The sequence below is a fragment of the Malaya genurostris genome, chromosome 3, assembly GCF_030247185.1.
Source record: "Malaya genurostris strain Urasoe2022 chromosome 3, Malgen_1.1, whole genome shotgun sequence".
Taxonomy (NCBI): Eukaryota; Metazoa; Arthropoda; class Insecta; order Diptera; family Culicidae; genus Malaya; species Malaya genurostris.
This window is the reverse complement of record NC_080572.1, coordinates 299,222,589-299,245,473: the sequence shown is the minus strand read 5'-3', so window position 1 is coordinate 299,245,473 and position 22,885 is coordinate 299,222,589. Positions and strand designations below refer to the sequence as shown.

General features: G+C 37.7%; 1 protein-coding gene across 3 annotated transcripts in view; it reads left to right on the top strand.

The window, feature by feature from the left end:
• Window positions 1-20,584, top strand: part of LOC131433730 (transcriptional coactivator yorkie) — a 76,618-nt gene extending 56,034 nt beyond the window's left edge. The window contains exons 3-8 of one of the 3 annotated variants that reach the window (XM_058600301.1): window positions 11,115-11,312; window positions 11,895-11,995; window positions 12,058-12,208; window positions 12,277-12,341; window positions 17,380-17,517; window positions 17,596-20,584. In XM_058600301.1, the coding sequence (XP_058456284.1) occupies window positions 11,115-11,312; window positions 11,895-11,995; window positions 12,058-12,208; window positions 12,277-12,341; window positions 17,380-17,484 (620 nt within the window). In that variant the 3' untranslated portion in view covers window positions 17,485-17,517; window positions 17,596-20,584. Of the gene's footprint in view, window positions 1-11,114; window positions 11,313-11,894; window positions 11,996-12,057; window positions 12,209-12,276; window positions 12,342-17,379 lie in introns of all 3 variants that reach the window. The other 2 variants (XM_058600300.1, XM_058600302.1) reach the window with 2 other exon arrangements.
• The last annotated feature ends 2,301 nt before the right edge of the window (window positions 20,585-22,885 follow it).

Genomic DNA, 22,885 nt, shown 5'->3' with positions numbered 1-22,885 from the left:
TCGATCCCATCCCCGCACATAGGGTCAGAAAATTTTTCTGGCCCGAAGAGGCGAATGACCTTAAGGTTAAAACCTCTATAATCGAAACAAAAAAAAAAAATTTTGATATTTGAAGGTTGACTAGTTTTTGATGAAAAAACAATCATAACTTTTTACTGGTAGCTCATATGAAAAAGCTTTACTTAGCAGAATTATGCGCAATATTTATTTCAACAACTCTTCTGAAGACAACTTTTCCATAGAACGTTTCACAAAAAAGTTAGAACAAGAAAATCGATTTTTCGGAAGCCACCCTACTCTTACCCGGGACAATTGATGTAACTCGGTCAAATGAAAAGCTAGAGAGGTGCTTTTTTCAGCAAAGTTGCTCAAAATAAAATTTCCTACAACTTTATTGTACAATAAAATCATTTTTGAGCTCAATTAAGAAAGTTAGATTTCAGATTTCAATCTAAATAAGGACCACCCTAGTAATATTTCATATCGAAAGGAGCGCCATTTGATAACAAACAACTTTTGTGAAGGCACAAACTACAAAAACTAATATTTAATAGTGAAAATATTGTTGTCACGCTAATTTCCCGTTTCAAACCATAGTGCATTGATCACACATTGCATACAAATTGAAATTACCCTCATTTTTGTAGTATTATTTGAGTTAAGATAGTTAAGTGTGACGCTATTGACTATTAATGGCTGCTGGTTTTTGGATTTGGATTCTACAGCCAAAACTCGATGTAAACCCAAATCATAAATCTAAATATTAGACCTCCAAACTGTACCATCAACACTTTCGTGAATGAACACAGTCTCGATTTGTTTACTCATTGATAGTACCGTCAAAAGTCAAATAAACAAACCAACAAAAAAAAAGTACGCTTGCATCAGCTGTATTGTGACGGGTTGCGCGAGAGTCCCCGAGGCTTGATTGGCCGGCCCAAAAATATAATGGTTTGATATTTTTATGAATGAAATCAACGGCTACGAGGCGCCCGTAAAAGCGGATGTGCACACTATCCCGATCGGGTCTGGCTTCGGTGTGAGTTCTAATAAACAAACAAAATCCGCACCCTGCCTGCCGTCCATCGTCCCTCGGTGACTCGGTGACTATAAACACACTTGTGTGTAAATGTCTTATCTGTCGACAGTACCAAGCCTTTTCAAACGCATTTGTTTGGAAAAATAAACTGATAATCATCATTGAACTGACCGGTGCAAGTGAGTTCACTATAACGCAACGCAACGTTGGTCGTGAGATTGTGTCCCGACCGACCGACCACCCAACTTCCGCTGCGAGAAAAGCAAACTTCCGACGGATGGGACAGATCAATTCGAGTTAGAAGTCCGATCGTTTTTTTTCCGGCCGCATTTTAACTTATTAATGCATAGCAGTTTTAGTTGAATTGCTAGTGTAAGTTAGCAGTTCAACTCCAATCACTAAGCAGGCGTGCAGCTCAAACTGTTTGCAAAACATTCATAGAAATTTTCACCCTGTGATCGTTCACGTCTTTGTACTGGGACTAGAAGCTCGATTTTTTTTATTTTGTTGAATCAATGAATATTTTGGATTCAACTAGTCCCATTAAATCTAATCACTCTTTTCGTAAATCAATCGCACAGAGTTTTATCAGTGGAACAATTGAATCAGAACCGTTTGCGTCAATCGACTAGAAAGACCTGTTGCAATCCATTCAGAAACTCGTCGAACCAGCGGAAACGCGCTACAGCAAGTTAAAGTCTTTATTTATCAGCTTCTGAGTGGTCGAGGAAATGCCGATATAAGCCATACTGATTTGTCATTTTTGTATTTGGCTTGTGAGACGGCCGACTAACAATTTTTTTGATTGGTTTATATTTGAAACATTTTCGTTTAGGCCATCAAATATCTAGAACGTATTGAGCTCAAATTTTGGGTGTATCTTTTTAATTTATTTTCGGCCTACTGAGATACAGAAACAATGCACTCATCATCAAAGTAACCGGGAAGGACAGAATACCTCTGCACGCTCTCAGCTGAAGTTCCTCCAGCGATTCAGAATATTCAAGTTCGAACGCAAAAGCGGTACATTTGCTGTATTGGCCGTACCAACGGTCGGAAAACAGGAAAACATCAATTTCGTATTGGAATTATTATCACTACCGCCGCTGGATTCACTTAGCTCAAAGCCAACGAGAGCAGCTAAGTAAACAACGGCTGGTTGAACTGTAAACACGGCCATAATTTATTTTATCTCTCTGAAACAAGGAAACTAAAACCTCTTTTCTAACACAACTATCAATACCGTTATACATTGACGGTGGTGGCGACTTGAAGCCGTGACTTCACAGCTAGAGACTGACCAATTCGCACAGGACCGTAACACCAACACAATACACAGCAAGCGACATCGTTGGGTTGATGATCGTGATCAATGACGATCACGATTTTCCGTTTCTCTTGCCTCGACCAATGACGACGACTGCGGGATTTGACGTCGGCTGTGAGGTCTACAGATTGTACGAGATGACGATGATGATGATGATGATGATGATGACGTACCGACACAACCATCGTTATCATCGTAGTCACTATCGATGGATTTGAAATGGCGCGAATACGATTAGCTGCTTGTGGTGTATTTGTGGTGCCAATCTACGAAGGGAGACACAGGGGATAAAGTTACCAAGTTGGGTGCACAAGACCATGCGAGAGAGGGACAGTTTGTTTCGCGCATCAACACAGAAGGAAGGAAGAAAAAGAGAGACAACGATATGGGCAGAGTCGGAACAGAGTAGGCCACGCAAAGCAGTATGAAATTATGAATGAATCGCTTGAACCACAATTTCATTGATGATTCAGTTTGGTCGCAATAGTAGTGTTTGCAGCCGTGGAAGGGTGCGTACGCACTTGCTAGTGCACTAATGGAACATTACCGTTTATGGCAAGGCTCGGTGAACCAAAAGAAAGCGGATGTCATTAAATGGTTGGCTGTTTAATTCGAGTTTTTTTGTGTGTTTATATGGGACATGCTGTCACAACGGTGGTTGAATGATCGCTACAATTAATCGACAATTACGAAAACATGGAATTTAACAACCACTCTCAAACATACACAGTAAAAATATTTGAAAATCAATTATAATACTATTCCTATGAGGACATAAATAGTGAAGACAGAAGTATGTATAAGGAATACATTTCCCTTCATTGAAATATAACATCGGTGCTTTAGCAGTTTTAATTGAACTGCCATATCAACCTAGCAGTTCAATTTAAACCGGAAAGCAAACGCAAAGCATATTCTGTTTATGAAACACTTTAAGGGCTGAGGCCAGTGTGTTTTAGGGCGTTTTAAAGGGCTATTTTCACGCTTCAAATCTGATCTTCTCAGAAACGGTGACGAATATAAAAAAAGGCGGGTGGGTAATGTCAGAGACGTAACTGGATGTCGTGAATACGAAAACAACTGACATGTTCTTTAACACTTCCGAATATCAATTAGTTGATCAATTGTATGAATTATGCAAGCATTCCCCTTGTCCACATTTTTCGCAAAAAACAAAGAAGGCTTCACTTGATCTCGATTACTGTGAATTTCACACAGAAAAAAGTGCACACATCTAATCAAACAGTTCTAGATTTGTATTAAACTGAGGTTTTTACCTTCGAAGAAATCCTATTAGTTCTTTAGAAAACATTTAGAGCCAATAGAACAGCTGATTTAGTGTGATGCTCCCCACCGTTGTCCTCTTTTCGTTGTTTTTTCAACAATGCAAACGACTAGCAGCTGTGACGTAATCACTCTTTTCGGAAGCGGAACTAACTTTGCAAACGACACACAAAACATCTGCTCGCAGTGGCGATAGAATCCAAACTGATCCAAATTTTGTTAGGAGATTTCTATTTACGTGATTTCGTTTGTAGCTTTTTCACTAATGGGCGGTCCTAACGGCTATAAAAATAGCCGCATATAGAATTTCAATGTCGATTATTTCATTTCGGATTTGCATAATTCATTGAAAGAAACTATCAAAATGCTGTATGGATTTGTTTCTAGCATTCAGAAGGGTCAAATTGTGGAACTCACTACGATATTAAGCACTGTTCGGAACATTTTTCTCGAACGATTTGTTGTACAGCAGCAGATATTTTGTTCTCTTCCTCAGAAGGCGTTCTGATTGGCTGGAGTTGACATGGGTCAAGTGAGACAGGTTTTTCAATAGTGTACTATTGAAATACTTCAATGCTTTTGCTATACACGTTTAAGTTGAAAAATTTCGATTCTATTGGTAGTTAGATTATATGAATCCTTTCACAGATCACTGATCTATGAGCTTTCAAAATACGAGAAAGGCAAACGCACCTTATGAATTATCTCCTTTGATACTCGTTTATACAAAAACATTTCAGAAAAGTTAAATTTTGAATTATTTGAGATTATGTCACACAATTGAAAATTTCATCATAAAATTGTGATCATATTTCCTATGGCATGTAGCAAAAATTATGTTGATTCGTTAGATACAACAAGAGATATTCACGATCAAAAACTTATCACTCTCTCAGAGGGTAAATTTTGAAAAGGCGCCCCATAGTAAAGTAAGTCGTATTCACGACAAAAACCTAACTGACAATCTCTTAGAAAATTAGTTTAGATTATTCTGTGAAAATTTTTGAATGATTGTTTGACTTTAGCGGTCGGGAAATTTTTTTTTCTGAAGGAAGAATTGCATAGCTGAAAACGGCAACTTTCAACTTGTTCATTGAATATCTCGCCTTCAAAAGCATGGATCAAAAATCTATCCTGACAATGTCTAGAAAATTTAATTTAGATGCGATTAGTGCATAATAACATATATGTTGTCGCGATGAAAATGAAGTGTAAGTTATTTTTGTGGAGGTAAGTCGATTTCTATGTTGGCACCATTTTAGTGCACTGGTAACTTAACGAAACATGAGAGAGAAATAAAATCGGCTCAAAAAGGCTGCCAAACAAGCGGCAGATTTCTCGGATTTTATGTGATGTAGTCAAACTTGTAACCGAAAATATCAAAATATTCTTGGCCACCCGGCCACATCGAGAGTCATTTTGCACATTTGCGAGAGAGCATGGAGAGAAATGTAATACGCACAGCGAGCCACGTGGTTTTACGCGACCTACTGGCCTCAGCCTTTAAGGATGTTGCACCGAGGTCTCGGACGTTTGCATAAAAGGCATGTATTTTATGTCATTTCCTACTGTTTTGCCTTCGGCTCATCATTATCTGCAAATGAGAAGGAAAAATTCTATTTTTCTACACTCAGGTAAAAAAATGTGCCAATTAACAATATCGTATGGTTCTCAGTCATTATAGAATATCTAGTTGTCAAAAATTTCTCGCGGTTCAAAAACGGTGAACGTCAGTCCCGGTTTGGCTTCTCGTTGGATGATTGATTGAACGTTCAATGGACCAACGGTCCTACGAATTGACTAAACGAAGAGCTAGTGTTGCACGTTTTTTCTTACAGGGTAAAACGAGCACAACATCGTATTCTTTTGCTCAGAAATAGAAGAAGGCGACAGGATATAGGTCGGTACAAGATGACGGAAACAAAACAGCTTGCCGACAAATTACTGTCAAAAATTGATTGCTTGGTCAAAGCAGACTTTAAGGTGAAATGTAGCGTCATAAAATGCGCGCAAAATTTTACCCGTTTCAGTTGAACGAACCGTCGCACAAAGCATACCAAGAAAAACGGACACATAGAAACAAGAACTTTTTTCAATGATTGAGCGCAGTGGGTTTACCTCTCGTTATATTGACTTGTAAAAAAGACTGGACGTAATGGATTTTCGAATCTTTCACACTTTGAATATATGCTAATTCAATCGTTATTGTTAGTGATTACTCTTACACTAGAGCTATAAATAATGAGTAATTATGAATGACTAACATGAGGCTATATGTATATGTATTGACCAACTTGCTAACCATGTATATGCCTGAGTTTAGTAGCAAGCATGGATTCTCCTTCAAAAGAACGATTGAAGACAAGAGAACATTCAAGTATTTTTGATATCTTTGCCAGTCGTTCACCAGGCCCTTCCCGCCGATGAGATAGAATTTACGTAAAAGTATTTACTTGACATGCATGATAGAGCGCGGTCGAATTTACTTATCGAATACATTCAATGCCAATATATTCCATTCTAATTGACTTTCATTATCATCTTCGAATAAGTAAAAAGTATTATTTATGTTGTGTCAATAGGATCGTAGCACTAGCCATGTAATCGAAGCTATGCTATGAGTCGGCTGCGAATTCTGTTAAATCAGAAAGGCCAAATTTCTCAAAAGGAATGTAATTCTAAGACTTCCACACCCAGACATTTTCCTGGTGTAGATTCAGTATTCTCCCATTACTGTTCCACCACTCCTTGTCTGCGAAGTCTGTTGAACCAAATGGTCATATTCAACAATAAATGTAATACCAAGACCTTGCAATGCATTGAATTCAACAGAATTGCACATTATTAGCATTATAAATGACAGTTACTTACAAAATAAACGATTTCTTACAATTCCCATTTTATTGTATTCAACTAGTTTTTATTTCAACAAAAAACCCAATGCTGCATAAATTCGCGTCATTATTTTATATGTAATTTTTGCTCACGATATAATGCCACCGTGCCCACCGTGCATTTCTCACACCACCTCAATGCGAAACAGCAGCCCGCAAGCAATAAAAAAAATGCAGAAAAGTTTATGTAAACTTTTTCAAATTTCGGTTGCTCTAGCTAATATTTTATAATTTTGAGTTGCATTATCAGATTCTTTGTGAAATTCTGCTACAAACACTACTTTTCAGTTCTAAAATCATCCCCGTGGAACGGAACAGTAACCGTTTATACATTTCAAAAACCAATTACGGCTCGGCAAAGCAAAATTTCAAAATTCTAAGAATACTTAGTTATGATAAATTTGATTTCGAAAACTTAAGTGTTTTTGGTTTTTTGAAAATTGGTCTAGTTTTTGAATAATTGATCAAAAACGCGATTTTCGCATTCCGCTACATTTCACCTTAAACAGCTTCTTGCGTTTTTGCCACATTACAAAGTGACGAGGTCAAAGCCAAACAGTTGCTGAAGTTATTAAAAAATTACATTTGTATTCGTTTTTGAACCGCGTGAAGATCAAAGTCTTCATTAACACTGGCACGATTAACTAGAAACTGCTACTACCATTCAGCTAGTACTACGCGTTCTGTGTTGTTTATGGCGTCTTACCTTTTCGGTAAAGCTGCTGATTGTGGTGTGTAAGAAATACGTAAATAAGTCCTCTGAACACTCTATAACTTTATCCATTACTGAACACTGCATAACAATTAACATTGGACAATCACGAAGAAAAGACAAATAATAAAAAGGTTTTTCGTTAAAAAGCGGCAATAATTGATAGGAAACTGAAGACACCGTAGAACTCGATGGGTAGAATCAAACGAAGGTTGGAGCATAAAGTAAACTAGACCAAGTTCAAACGATAATATTTTGATGTAAACAACGAGAATGTGCTATTGGGTTTGAAGGCGTAGGTTTGAAAAATTCACGTCGAGCTGTCCGTTTGGAAGAAAAAAAAAGTCTTTAACGTCGGTGTCATTCAAAATTAGCAAACCACCGTATTTTATCTATTGTAGCGATTTAGTGCCCTTTGAACTTCCTTACGTTAAGGTTTCGACACACGAATCATATCTCAGTAGATAATAGTGCCATCTATATGTCCCAACGCGCATTTTAAAGCTTGAACTTTTCTCTATTTACGAGTTACATTTCATTACATTTGATTGACAAATCACAAAGATGTGACAGTTCTCCCTAAACAGTTTTTCATTTGACTTTTAAATTCCACCATGTAACAAAGAGCGGTCATTACATTCAACACAAAACTTGATAAAGTGCATCAGAAACATTTCGATTGGTGCAACAACTGTACGGCGATCAGTGTTTGTCTCGAGCAAATGTTTTGTTTTGTGACACAAACATTTCTTGGAGGGCCGAGTGTCGCTAAAGGAATTTGAAAATGTTTGCACATCCCAAATGGTTGAAAAAGTTCGTGATTATGGTGCGAACAGTCGTAGTGCTTCTCTAAAAATGATAAGGAAGCTTTGAGTATCGGAAAAGAAACGATTCGTCTCATTCTTCACGAGAAATCGAGCAAAACAAAGGTCTGTGCAAAGTTTGTCCCGCACACACTGACGGAGGAGCATGAATTATTCCAGAGAAATCGTTGCGGCCGCCAGAAATGATCTAAACTTTCTGAAATCAATTGTCACGAAAGAACTTGATGCTTTCAGTACGATCCAGAAACTAAACACCAAAGTTCGGAATGGTAACCAAAAAAACTCACCTCAAGCCAAAATAAACGCAAAAATAGGTCAAACGGAAACTGGCGTATTTTATATCGAAGTTTTAAAGCATTTGATGGCCAGAATCAGATTTGGGGCCGTGTGATATCTCCTTGTTTCTAAAGTTGAAATTTAAGTTGAAAGGATGCTTTTTTGAAGATGTTGAGACCATTAAAACGGCTTCGATTCGACACGAGCATTTGAGGCTATTTCACAAAATGAGCTGGATCACGCATTTGAATCACTGTTGAATCGCTGTATGAAATGTATTGAATCGAGGGCAGAATACTTCGAATAATAAATTTGAAAAACTCTAAAAATCTTTTTTATTTTTAGATTTATGGGATCAGTCCCGAAACTTAATGAACAGTGCGTTCATCTCTTGCAGGACTGTTTGAATTTCTCTTGAAAGTTTGAACTACCCGCTTGTGATCCATCTCACTATACGAAGATCCATTTGGATCACTTGATTCTTTCCGGTCAACAGTGGAACGTTCGAGATGATACCAATTTAAAACACAAGATTCTGTAGATTGTTGAATTCCCAGCTCGATTCAATGACATGAGAGAGATCCGGATTTTCAATGTACGAGCGTATTTTCTGCCATTGCTCTTCTTATGACTCTATCTCCACAACGATTGCGAAACACAATGTAACCATTACACATTTAACTAGTTTCACCCAAAATTTTAAATAAAAATATCCAATGGAGTAGAAAGTTGCAGCCATTCGGAAGCGATGCAATTTGATTCCGTACACCCTTTTAACAACAAAAAATGATGGAACTGGAAAAACTGTTGAAAATTTAAGAGAAGAGTAATTTGTATTAAATTGTGATTTTGTAGACTGTCGACGTTGTGACAGTCCTTTGAAGAGAGTTTTCGTCACAAGAATCACTTCTCATTCGAAATCGGAATTAACTCAACACTGTCATCCCCTTCTACTCGAATCCCGGGTAGATGCAAATAGCAAACAAAGATCAAAATAATAACAAAATCTACTATCATATCTTGTCTTGATGTTTCTATGATGTCATAGAGATACTTGATGCTCTCTTGATGTTTCATCGAAGAAATCAAGAAATAGTACAAGAAATATTAGCATCATATTTAGTTATTATGTCTTATTTCGTTATTGATGAGGTATTCCAATTTCATTTGATTAAAATAGATCCAGTAGTTTCATTTTCAAACAAAATACAATTGAATAAAATGCATCACAACTAGAATGCTAGAATATCAAATAACTGAAAAATTCGTCTTCTGTGAATATTTTGTTCTTGCTTTCATGTTACGATGACAGAATTTCAAATTTTGTTGCTCTTTTCTCATGCAGACTTTGTTATGATTTTTGATATTTTAATTCTTATTTCAAACTAAATAATGTTATTTTTTACAATTGAGATATTTGGTTTTAATAATAAAATATGCTATTGGTTTGGATGGATTTCCAGAAATACTTAAAATTGGAAAGTTCCGATTACCCAGATATTTCTACAATTGACATTCAGGATTCTATAAACTTCTCATGCATTGCTTACTGTAAGAGTACCTTCCAGGAGGCCATGACATTTTTCGTTATGTAGCAACTAGATTGCCTGACTGGTTACAGAATGACGACAGCTTTGTTCAAATTGAGCGAACAACCTGTCAAATACAATGTAAAACGTTACGTAACTGCCAACATTTCAGATTGAATGTTTTGAATTGTTGACAATATTTCGGTTGACAAGTTACTCTAGTAGCAACTAGTGTGGCGATAAGTGGGAAAAGCACGTGCACTGAAACTCTACACATAGATGTTAACGAAACCGCATTGAATTCCGCAGCTTTCGGGACGCTTGTTTTCCATTGCTAATCATAAGTTATATGTCTCAGAAGACGTTAGAATGTAGAAGCTGTCAAAGTTCATCAAGAATACTTGATTTGGCAAGCAATTTGTTATAAGCGGAGCACTGCATTTGTAACAACCAGGACGATCAACGGGCGGGTTCGGATTTAGCCAATATTGAAGGACTTCAATCCCCCGAACGTACCAATTGAGAATTGCTAGGACATCATTGGTCAATTAACGCTTACTGGCTTATTATGAATCAGGTGCTTCGGAAACATCCTAAGGAAGTAAAATCGGAGGGAGATATGAAGAAAAACTGGTTTTCCAAACATTGTACAAACCCTTATGAATATTTTTAACAGGAAGGTTCGTGCATTCGGTTATGGTATTGAAATTGAATGAAAAAAGCTGAATAATATCTTGGATTTGATTGACTGGAAGTTTGGAGATGATCGGTTGAATTGTTGAATAGGTAAATTTTGCCGAATACTTTTTGTGATGCAATTCGATTCCGTTCGCCCATTTTTCTACGCAGAACTTTTTCCAAGTTCTACGTGAAAGACTGTGCATACCAAGAAATACCCAGTAGTCAATTGATAATATTTTGTCTTCTGAGATTGTATAATCTAAAGTCCTTTGTAATGTTAAAGCTGAAATCTGCATTTAGTTTAAGTATTTAATATTTAAAACCGTGCCAGATGTTAAGATTGTACATGTTGTTCAAAGTACTGCTTTGTTTGGATGTATAAATATAATTTCGAATAGAACTAACTACAACTAAAACCACAAACGTATTGATCACTTTAGCACCCATTCGCACTTCTCTGCCAGTCAAGCCTAGTCAGAAATGAACTCCCTTCACCTCCCCGACTAACCGATCCAGCGAAGAATCTTATTTTCTACTGTCTTTTTCAGTGGTATTTTCAGATTCGATCGAAATGTCGAACGATGCGGCAGCACCGACAACACCGGCACCCAGCGTATCGATGCTGAACAACAACGTCAACCTCGGTCCCTTGCCGGATGGCTGGGAGGAAGGCATCACCAGCAAAGGCGAACGGTACTACATCAACCACGCGACACGGACGACCACCTGGAGGGATCCCCGTTTGTGTACGTGTTGTCAATTTTTGCTTCCCAGATTGATACTGGACTAGAGCGCAAAATACAAACAAACAAAAAACAGACTTTACACTATCCAATCCCGTGTGAAGATCCCCGTGCGAGACCCCACATCCGAGAAGTGACCAACATCCGAGCATTCGATGCGAAGAGTCTGAAATTTACCATTTAGAAAGCATTACGAAATACTATTCTTTAGTTTTGCACGTTCAAGTATATCGTTATTTGGCTAACCCCGTAACCAAGCTAACTGCACTTTCCTATTTCATGTAATCAGTCACCAAAGAGTGAGAACAGAAAAAAATCACAACGTTGAATGGCTTCCCATCACTACCATTTACACATTAAAGCACTTCACAATCCTGTTTATTTGTTCACGGTTCACCTACATTTAAACTTATTATGTTTTCTTGACCCATCTCTTTGCTAACTTACTTCCATGTTCAATGTGACGACTGGCGCCAGTGTGCGAATAATGACCGCCAGTAACAATCCGAATATTTGAAACCTTCGAATAAATTTCACTAAACTAAAACATTTTCTTTTCTTCTGAAAACAAAAAAATCATTACAGCGAACCAAGATTGGGCAGTACAAGAGCAAACGGTTCGATTGTACAACCTACAGCTGGAGCGTGAGCGTCTCAGGAAACGACAGCAAGAAATCAAGTCACACGTAAGTAGATCGGATTCAGCCTCTCGGCTAGGGTTACTAATTTTCGATGTCATCTTCATCAGATGGGTGAAGACCCGTTCCTATCCGGACTTACGGATCACTCGCGTCAGGAATCCGCCGACAGTGGTCTCAGCGAGTCGTCAATATCTCAGTCGATGCCACACACACCCGACTTCCTGTCCAGCATAGACGACAGCATGGACGGACTTAGCAGTGAGTGCTTTGGAAAGGACAAGCAAACTCTAATAGCTAGAACTAATGACCGTTGTTTTGTTTTACAGTGACCGACAACACAATGGACACAATCGCATTTGGAGATAATTTGGAAACGCCAGATGAATTTATGGTGAGTATGGTGAAACCGATCGAAAAGTCAAGGGTAGTGTTTTGAGGAATTCGATTCCCTCTTGTTATTTTTCTGCAACTCAGTTTTCTAGTAAAAGGCCTACGACACACAAAAACTAAGGGCATGTTCAGGAGTGTACCGGTTCTAGATGCATAATTTATGTCGGTTTTATAATTGAATTTTGGAAATTATAACAAGAAAAACTAGCAGCCCCAGTAGCTTTTTACTAGTGTTTCAAAAATACAAAAAATAGAACGGCAGCGTTTACCAGTTTTAAATTTGACAGTAGAACTGTTCGAATTAAAAAAGCTAGAACGGCTGGCCGGGGTGAGGGTCAGTTCTAATGAAGCTCCAGTTTTATCGTAAGGGCATGTTCAGGAATGTTTTAGTTCTAGATGCATAATTTATGTCAGTTACAAAATTTAAATCTGAATTTTATAACAAGAAAAACTGGCAGCCCCAGCAGTGTTTTACTCGTGTTTGTGCTCAATATTTTTTCTATTTAATGTCGTTTTCGTTTTTAAATTGCACTACACCGGTGTAGCGAAAGCTGCACCTAAACCGTTCGTTTTTACCAATTGCACTACACCAGTGCTACACTTTTTCTGCACCGATACCACTGGTGTAGCACTCATGAAAAGTTTGGTGTAGCTCTGTGCAATGGAATCGTTTATTGTAGTCAATGGTTACTGTTTATGTTTTCGTCATTTTTGTTCGTTTATTCATGCCTCAGTGTAGCACTGCACCGGTGTAGTGCAAATTAAAAACGAAAACGCCATAAGTTTATTCCTGAACTGCATCGACTACTTTGATCAGATTTGCACCAGTTGTTCTCTATAAAGGTGCAAATAAACCACCGCCAAAGATTTTCGATTTCCAACACTAGAGGCATGTTAGCGACTCGCGAGGGGCGTACCAATTTACTTTTAGCAGATCCTGTCAGCTTGGAGCGATCTCAATCTTCAGTTCAGCAACGCCATCGCACGGCGTCTCATTCGACATGTCATGTCAATTGTATGGGTGCGCAGCCCTGCTATTTTGGCGCGTATGAATTTGACATTTCTCTCCCCTACTTCTATGTATGAGATTCGATGCGGACTCACCTGAGGGCGACATGCCCGCAAAAAAGGATGATGCCAATTATTTGTTCGGGAAATGTGAGAGCTGGATATCTTGTTAATATGATGTCTTTGCTTTTAGTCAGCTTTTAGTTTACACAATACATAGTGTATAAACAACTCTCGCAGAAACTCCCAAAGATTGTTAAAGGAATATAAGGTTAATCAATTTCAGCGACCGTATTTGGCACGGCCGAGAAAATGATTAATTTTATGTCGAATGCCACAAGTTGGTCAAAAAACCTTTTCTTAAACCATCCAGTGGTGTCATAATGCCTTTCTGACAGTCTCATTAAAACTTTTTTTTATTAAGATAATTTCTGATACGAATTTAGTCTCAATTATGACACTATTTCATTCCGATAACATTACACAATCGAAAGTTATCAGCAGAAATACATTTGAACTTGATTGTTGGTTAATTTACGAAATATTTTTGCGTATAGACAAGAAATTGTCGTCTACGACACTTGCTACGATCAAATGAATCAAGAATTGCTTCTAAATCTAAATGAACCTAAGCTGATTAAAATCGGTTTGACCATCTCCGAGAAAATTGAGACATTCAAAAGTTGAACGAACAAGCGAGCAGTAAAGCGATTTTAGACAGTGTACGTCTGTAAAGTGCTTAGTCATTCTCATTAGGAATCCTGAGCTACGGGAAGCTTTAGCTACAATGTAACTGATGTGATGCTTGAATGTATGTTGTTCATCGAGATGGACGCCAAGATCCTTACCCGCTAGTCGATCTTCGAATCAAGGATCCATTCAGAAAGTATTCGACATGCAATGGCATTTTTCTCCTCGTGAACGTAATGGCCGCGCACTTGTCGGGATTTACAATCATACGGTTAACTTTACGCCAATCTACGAAGATTAACAATTGCCGCTGGAGAAAGGCTGCGTCTTCTAAGTTGCGGATGATGTGATAGATCTTGACATCATCGGCAAACGATAAGCGAGAGCCTTCCAATGCAAAATTGACATCTTTGAAGTACAGTAAAAATATTAACGGTGTGAGATGACTTCCCTGTGGTATTCCGGATGATGCGAGGAACTCTCCGGAAGTATGATCGTCAATTTTAACTGCTAAACGACGATTCCTAAGATATGACTGCAACCAACGAAGAATGTTCGAACTGAATCCTAGTCTGTCCAATTTAACAACCGTGATGTCGTGGTTAATTATATCGAAAGCGGAGGAAGGATCTGTACAGATAACGTTCATTTGTAAACCGTTAGACACATAAGACAAAAACGATAGTAAGTTTGTGGTAGTTGAACGGTTAGGCATGAAACCGTGTTGAATATCGACGATATATTGCTGGTAGTGATTGAAAATTGGTGTCAGTATATAACCTTTTCGAACAGCTTTGGTATAGCGCTGAGAAAAGTAATACCGCGGTAGTTGTTTATATCCTTTTTATCGCCTTTCTTGTGGACTGGGAACATAAAGGAAGCTTTCTATAAATTGGGGAAGACTTCAGTAGCGAGAATAATTTGCAGAGGGGATCGATTACTCCACGCGAGCACTTTTTAAAAATAACTGCCGGTATTCCGGGCCTGGAGAAGTTGAGGCTTTCATTCCTACAATTGCCGTCCGTATTGAGTCTTCGTCAATATTGATGCAGTTCAATTAGTTATTAGACAGGGGAACATTAAGAGCTGCGGCTGCAATTTGCTGCTGAGTCAAGATTTCATTGGAATTTCCGCGAACATCTGGCAGATTGAGTCCCCCCCCCCTTTGAGCAAAGTCTTCGGAAGGGGCACACATTCACATACACGTACAGATATTTTCCGATCTCGTCGAACTGAGTTTTTATTTATATACAATCAATCAACAAAAACAAATTGGTCCTACTAAGTTCCTAGTTCCTAATAATATTCAAAAAAAAAGTTGTAAGCATTCTACTTCGTGACAAATTAAAATTATACCCAGATGATGCACGGTTGAACGGTTCATTCAGAAGTTTTGTATAGAATCATAAGATCATTCATTGAAATTTTAGTTTATAAAAATCAGCCACGCCATTTTTGAGAAAAAATAGTACGCGTATTTCCATTTTTTGCCCATTTTACCCCATAACTCCGGACCCGGAAGTCCCATCCAAACAACATTTTTTATGGGATCACAAGAACTTTCATTTGAATCTAAGTTGATGAAAATTGGTTCAACCTTCTCTAAAAAAAAGTAGGTAATTATTTTAATTTATTTTAACAATTTTTTGCATATTTTACTCCATATTTCCGGAACTGGAAGTCAGATTCAAATAATATTCCCTTTCATTTGAATCTGAGTTTGTGAAAATCGATTCAAGAAATTTCTAAGAAATTTAAGTGATTTCCGGTTTCGAGAAGACGATCACTTTTTTTCGATACTTTCGGAGTCTGAAACCCAAAATCAATGTATTTGATTATCAAATAACCAAATCTGTCCATTGGATGAGAGGTCTCTGAAAAAATCGATGAAACGTTTTTATTTAATTTTGCACATTTTACCCCGTAACTCCCGAACCGGAAGTCGGATCCAGATGAAATTCAATAGCAACCTTTAGGACCATAAGACTTATAATTTGAATTTTTGTTGAAGATAATCGGTTGAGCGGTCTCGGAGAAAATCGAGTGCACTTTTTCTTCATTTTTTTTAACATTTCACCCCGTCACTCTCGAACCGGAAGTCCGATCCAGGTTAAATTCAATAGTAATCTATGAGAACAAAAGACCTTTTATTTGAATCTAAGTTTGTGAAAATTGGTCCAGCCATCTCCGAGAAAATCGAGTGCACATTTTTGTTACATACACACATATATACACACAAACACACACGCACAGACAAAACCGGGACAGTCAATCCTATCGTTGAAGATATCTGCTATTGTTGAAGCGCGTGATAATTCCCGTCGCACTTGAAGTGTGAATGACCATCATATAGGACATGTTCTAACTAGAGTGACTATAATCAGAGTGACGACAGCTGTTCGTTTGGAATGACAGCTACCAATTCCAATCGAGCAAACTACCTGTCAATTCAATGTAAAGCTAATGGAATGTTTTGAATTGTTGCCAACATTACGGATGAGAAGTCGTCACTCTGGTTATAGGCACTCTAGTTCTAACACTTCTACGCAAAATGAAGTATAAAATGGGAAAGAAAATAGTAATGCCTAATATGTGACTGATAGAATCGAAGTAAGCTATGCATATATATAATGACAGACGTTTACCTAACCCAGTTTCCATCTTAACTGCTGAAAATCAATTCAGTTTCGAACCTGATTCTTATATCTGGTTAGCTCACATCTCCTAAGCTAAGGGCAAACCCAACTTATACCGTTTTCGTTTTAGAACCTACACGCGGGCAACTCTGAATCCGAGTAAAACGAACACGTGTTACGCGCTCTAGACAACAACTCATACGCGATTGGAGTCCGATCTAGAGCGACACCAGGTTGCTAAAACAAACTCATCAAAAGTTGTTTTGGCGACTCTGGGTCAGCTCTCGGGCTGCTCTGATCAATAAACGAAAACGGTATTAGTTTCGGGAATACTGTTTGTTTGATGATACTACCCTGGGTCAGTTTCAGTTTTCTCAACCGAAAACGGCATTAAAAATATGAAATTGATTAGTGATTCGAGACCAGTAGTTAGATGAACTTTGTTTAAAATTGTCACCGTATTAATGTTGGTACTTCTACTAGCAACAAGCCTACTAGGCAGCCGAAAAAATCTGCCGATAGATTCCAACAGCTGTCAGAAGAGTGTTGACAGAATTATGTGTTCTTCTCTCGCTGATTGCCTAGAAATTCGATAATTTCTTAAGTTTATCGAAAGTTTACATGAAAATATTGATTCTTAGATTATTCTTCTGTCGCCATTTCGATTTGTCATCGCAAAACTAAGCTGTCTTTGTATTTTTCCAGCTTGACGATCCGCTGCTCTTGGAGAAGATAGACGCCGTCAGTAGTCTGAATCTGATAGACCCCTCGAGTACCAAGCCGGACAATACGTTGTACGATATTATCTAAATTTGGCAGCGGACGTTCCAGCACAGTCCACCGGTACGGAAGACAAAAAAAAAATATTACATTTACAAACAATAAGAATAATATACAATATCATACGCAATACACCCACAGCCACGGAATACCAACAGAAACATGCGAACAGCTAGGGACAGGTTCGTTGTTGCTCGGGACACAATGTCACACATGAATCATACAAATCCCAGCACACGACAGTACTAGCTAGTAAGGTGAATTTTTATTCTTATCCTGTAAGAAGCGCTAGGGGAAGAAACACGTGTGAATGTTAGTTCGTAAGGAACAATAGCTATAAGCTTAAAATGTGACCTAAACTAATGAAATCGGTTTCACTTTTTGCGGGAAACAGCCGATTTCAGTGCGTAGCGACAAGCTCAAGGTCGTGGTAAACCGGCCGAGTTCCGCGCAATACTTGCGGACATCAACTGCAAGCAATGATTACGTGCCTTACAAGAATTTACTTCTTTTCGATGCAAACGAGTTGTGATTTCATGTTTATATTTCCCAACATATCAGGAGGTTAAAATTGTAGTAACTATAGTCTGTGAGAACTCGATATTGAAACGAGTTTAAATAACCACTTTGGTGAGTACACCGATGCAATGCAAGGCGCGATGTTTTGGCGATAGTTTATTGGCCTTTCTATTACGTTTCGTTTGGGAATATTTCTGAAGATTTTAATAAGCGTTAGAAAACTAGTTTGACGAAATTGAGAAACTTATTTTATAATAAAATTATAGATTAATCAAAGAAAATCTACTTACAACGATAGTGCCTTGAATGAACTGATGCTAGTAACAAAGATTTTCATCAATAATACAATTGACGGTAGTATCACAGTAGCAGAAAATACTACAATCATAGAAATGTGTCACTTTTTTTTTTTGAGCATAGCATAATTTTCATCCCTTTCGCGTATTTTCAATTCTTTTATCTACTTATTATAAATTTAACTTGTATTAATAAAAGCTAGCGAGGAGTTTTACGATGAATGCGAAGATATGCAAATCCTTTGTCATACTATAAATATATAATAATACGCATGTTATATTTCGACGGTTAAAAGTAATGCACACAAACTGGAGTCGAAAGCAAATAAGTTCGATTCAGTTGGTGTTAAGAGAATAATGATGAATAGCTGCACACAGAAAACCAGTACAGCCACGTCTAGGAAATTACTTTGAATATATTTTGTTATATCTATTCATTGATAAAACAAGTAAATAATCGAATATGATTCATATTAAGCATATTTTGAAAACACTTCTGAAGAACTTCATAGAGTAAAAGTAGAGGAAATCTTGAATAATTTGTCATATTTAGAAAATGTCTTCATATTTCCCTAAATATTTAAACAACTATCTTTAATTATTTCTCATCAAGTAATAATATTTATGCTATCCCAACTTATAACTACATGCAAAATTATTACTCCTTTTGTTAATCGGAATCTAGTTATAATAATCTATATTTGAAACTCCTAGCGAACTGCAGCACAATAAAACCAATATCGGCCAATCCTAACACATTGAATCGAAATATATTTGCTTGAATTCTCGACAATACTTTGCTGGAACTCTCAAAGTCATAGTTTTTTAATTGAAAGTCGTCGAAGGGAAGGAATGTAGAATCCCTCGAGAATTTTTCGACTTTCCGCTCTCAAAAGCGCCAGTCGCTTGCGATAACGACAACAGGCAAGCTTATCAAGCCCAAAACGACAGTATTGTATGACTTATAGAAGAGAACATCGTTCTTATAGGAAAAAACAAATGCATCGAAAGCAAATTGTAACCGTTGAACTGTTATTGTTTCAGAGCGCTGCTGTTGCGCCGTCCAAAATACTACATTTTAAATGTACACAATTTCCCTCCTATCCTGAGAAACTCCGTGGTCTCGGGGAAACAGACAAGCAGGCAAACTGATCGGTGACATTATAACACAAGCAAGACACTGGCTACTTAAGGAAACAACAATGAATAGAAGTACGGAAGGGGCGAAGGAAATATGCTATGATCAAGAAGGCGCGACCCCCCCAAATTCAGGCACCATCGCTAAATTGCAACCCGTCCAATTAGGTAAAAGCAATATCAGAAAAAAAAACTGTCATCGTTTTTAACGATGCAATGCTAAACAAATGATAAAAAAAATAGCAACACGTGATTAGCAGATAGTTTTAGTCTAATTGACAACCTAACAGATACCGAACACATTGTGAGACTGTTTTCTCTCTTGTCGAAAGCCATGTTTGTTTACCTGTAGTGATAAACAAATTTCAAATTGATCAGAGATTAAATGTCTTCAAACAATTCTTCGCTCATGTCGAAGACCATTTTCTACAATGTGTTTTGTTTGTCGGGTCCGTTGACAAAGTATCACCATCAAGCAATATTTGTGAGAAAATATGAACAGCGTTGATGCTTGAATATATATATTTTCATAGAAGAACTTTGAATACTTTTCACATACTCAGTCACCTAATTCTCTACCGGATGCGTAGAGAACTAGTGTCGACAAAAGTCGGTGCGGTGGTGAATTTTTCTATTGCCATCGCCATTCAAACAAATAATGTGCGATCTTTTTTTCATTCATTCAAATGAGAAACAGAATTCAACAAATATATTGAGATTAGGAACAAACCCCTATTATTTCTTTACAACAATCTGTGTTCTACCATAAAAAAACGCAAACAAAGCAGCGATAGGAGTATAAAAAGAATTACTTTTTTTTCTAAAAAAAAAACTTAAACATCAGATACAGATGCGTCGGTGCTGTCAGCATTCTGAGAGACACCGCAGTTAGAGTTATTTTAACTGAAATTATGACCCTATCCATATACACACTCGCTGGAGCAGATAACCCCACCCGGAAACCTTACTATAGCAGCTTATTTCCTCTTAGGTTTTGTCGGGCAATGATGAATAGTAATGGGGTTCAACTTATTCAGCAAGTTTTTAAGAAGGTTTTCCTACCTTTAAATGTACAGAGAGTTGATAAATCTGCTTTGTAGAAATGTGTATAATGAATAATTTTGTTAAAATAAAGCCTGTATCATAAAAAATGAAATAAAAATCGTAAAACAAACAAACCAGCTGTTTTTGTTAATTTTTCTTGTTTGTTATATCACAATCCAGTGGTGAGTACAAATTCACAATAAACAACGGGTATCGTTGCATATTCACGAGTATCACGGGAGAGGAAAAGTGTTAGTATGAATGGAAGATTTGGTAAACAATACGATCTCAACAGAAAGTATTGTCACTGCAGCACTAATCTGCAATTCGCTGGACAGGCCAGCGCAGCGACATTGCCAAGCGCCGTCAGTGCAACGGCCATTTCCTATACACCAACTAATAGAATCATGTTACTTTATACATATTTTGTTGTCTTGTTTATGAACCACGTGCTTCAACATAAATGAATACGATGGAATATCACTTTCTGTATGCGCTTTAATTTGATAATGTATGTTTTGGAATCAATGGGTTTGACACTGAACGTTACAAGAGAGTGAAGTTTCGTACAATTATGAGTGATTAATATATCCCATGACAGTCTACATACCATTGGTCCACAGTGAACTTCGCTGGAGCAACATAATCAGGTGAGAGAGACGTCGCTTCCGATTTTTTTCAGCATGCACAGTACTGTACACCAGAGCTTAAAATTGTCACGCATTCTCAATGAAAGAAACAATTCCAACAGCCTCATTTCAGAACAAACGAAGAGAGACGAAGTATTTTTATTTGAATATCTAACTCTTGTGAATTATTTACAGCGAAATCAAACTGCGTCCATACTTTCTGGGACAGTCTTTAAATCGTGTCGTAACGATACCGGTATTTTTTCCCAGCTGATATGGAGTGTTAAAGGAGCATTCCCCAAAGATACAAAATTGACCATTTTCCATGATGTTGGAAGTCTCACTAACACGCGTTTAATTAATCAGCTTCAGGGTTCAACGATTTCAGACGTAGATCAATTGGCACTCATGTCTGATCTTGATCATAACAGATCGGCTGAAAAGTTCGTATCGTTTCTATGAGAGGGCGCCACTAGAATTAAATCCATACGATTTTCAGTTAGTACCAACCTTCAAAAGATACGTGTATAAATTTGACAGCTGTCTGATTATTAGTTTGTGAGATATTGCATTTTGAGTGAAGCTACTTTTGTTATTGTGAAAAAATGTAAAAAAAGGAATTTCGTGTGTTGATGAAACACTACTTGCTGATGAAAAAAAGTGCCGCCGATACCAAAAAATGGCTTGATGAGTGTTATCCAGACTCTGCACCGGGCGAAGCAACAATTCGTAAGTGGTTTGCAAAATTTCGTACTGGTCATATGAGCACCGAAGACGCTGTTACCGATGAAAACGTGAAAAAAATCCACAAAATGATTTTCAATGACCGTAAAGTGAAGTTGATCGAGATAGCTGACACCCTAAAGATATCAAAGGAACGTGTTGGACATATTATTCACGAATATTTGGATATAAGAAAGCTTTGTGCAAAATGGGTGCCGCGTGAGCTCACAATCGATCAAAAACAACAACGAATTGATGATTCTGAGCAGTGTTTGGAGCTGTTATATCGAAATAAAACCGATTTTTTTCGTCTATATATAACAATGGAAGAAACATGGCTCCATCACTTCACTCCGGAGTCCAATCGACAGTCAGCTGAGTGGACTGCACGCGATGAACTGAACCCAAAGCGTGGAAAGATTCAACAATCGGCCGGTAAGGTTATGGCGTCTGTATTTTGGGATTCGCATGATATAATTCTCATCGACTACCTTGAAAAGGGAAAAACCATCAACAGCATTCACGTACCCAGAGGGGGGGCCCGAGGGGCCCTGGCCCCTCCCGAAATCAAAAACATATAATTACGTAGATCGTCTCAGACATGTGTTACAGAAATAATGTGGAATGTGGAAAAGTTTGAAGTGTATGTTAAAAACAAGGAACACCGAGAATTAGGTACATAAGCAATCTTCAGTAACATTATTTTTCAATATTTGGGCCCCTCCCGAAATGAAATCCTGGGTACGGGCCTGATCAACAGTGACTATTATATAGCGTTATTAGAGCGTTTGAAGGACGAAATTTCAATAAAACGGCCTCATTTGAAGAAGAAAAAAGTTTTGTTTCATCAAGACAATGCACCGTGTCACAAGTCGATGAAAACCATGCTGAAATTGAACGAATTTGGCCCCCAGTGACTTTTTCCTGTTCTCAGACCTCAAGAGAATGCTCGCTGGTAAAAAATTTAGAAGCAATGAAGAGGTAATCGCTGAAACTGAGGCCTATTTTGAGGCAAAGGACAAATCGTATTACAAAAATGGTATCGAAAAGTTGGAAGATCGTTATAATCGCTGTATCGCCTCT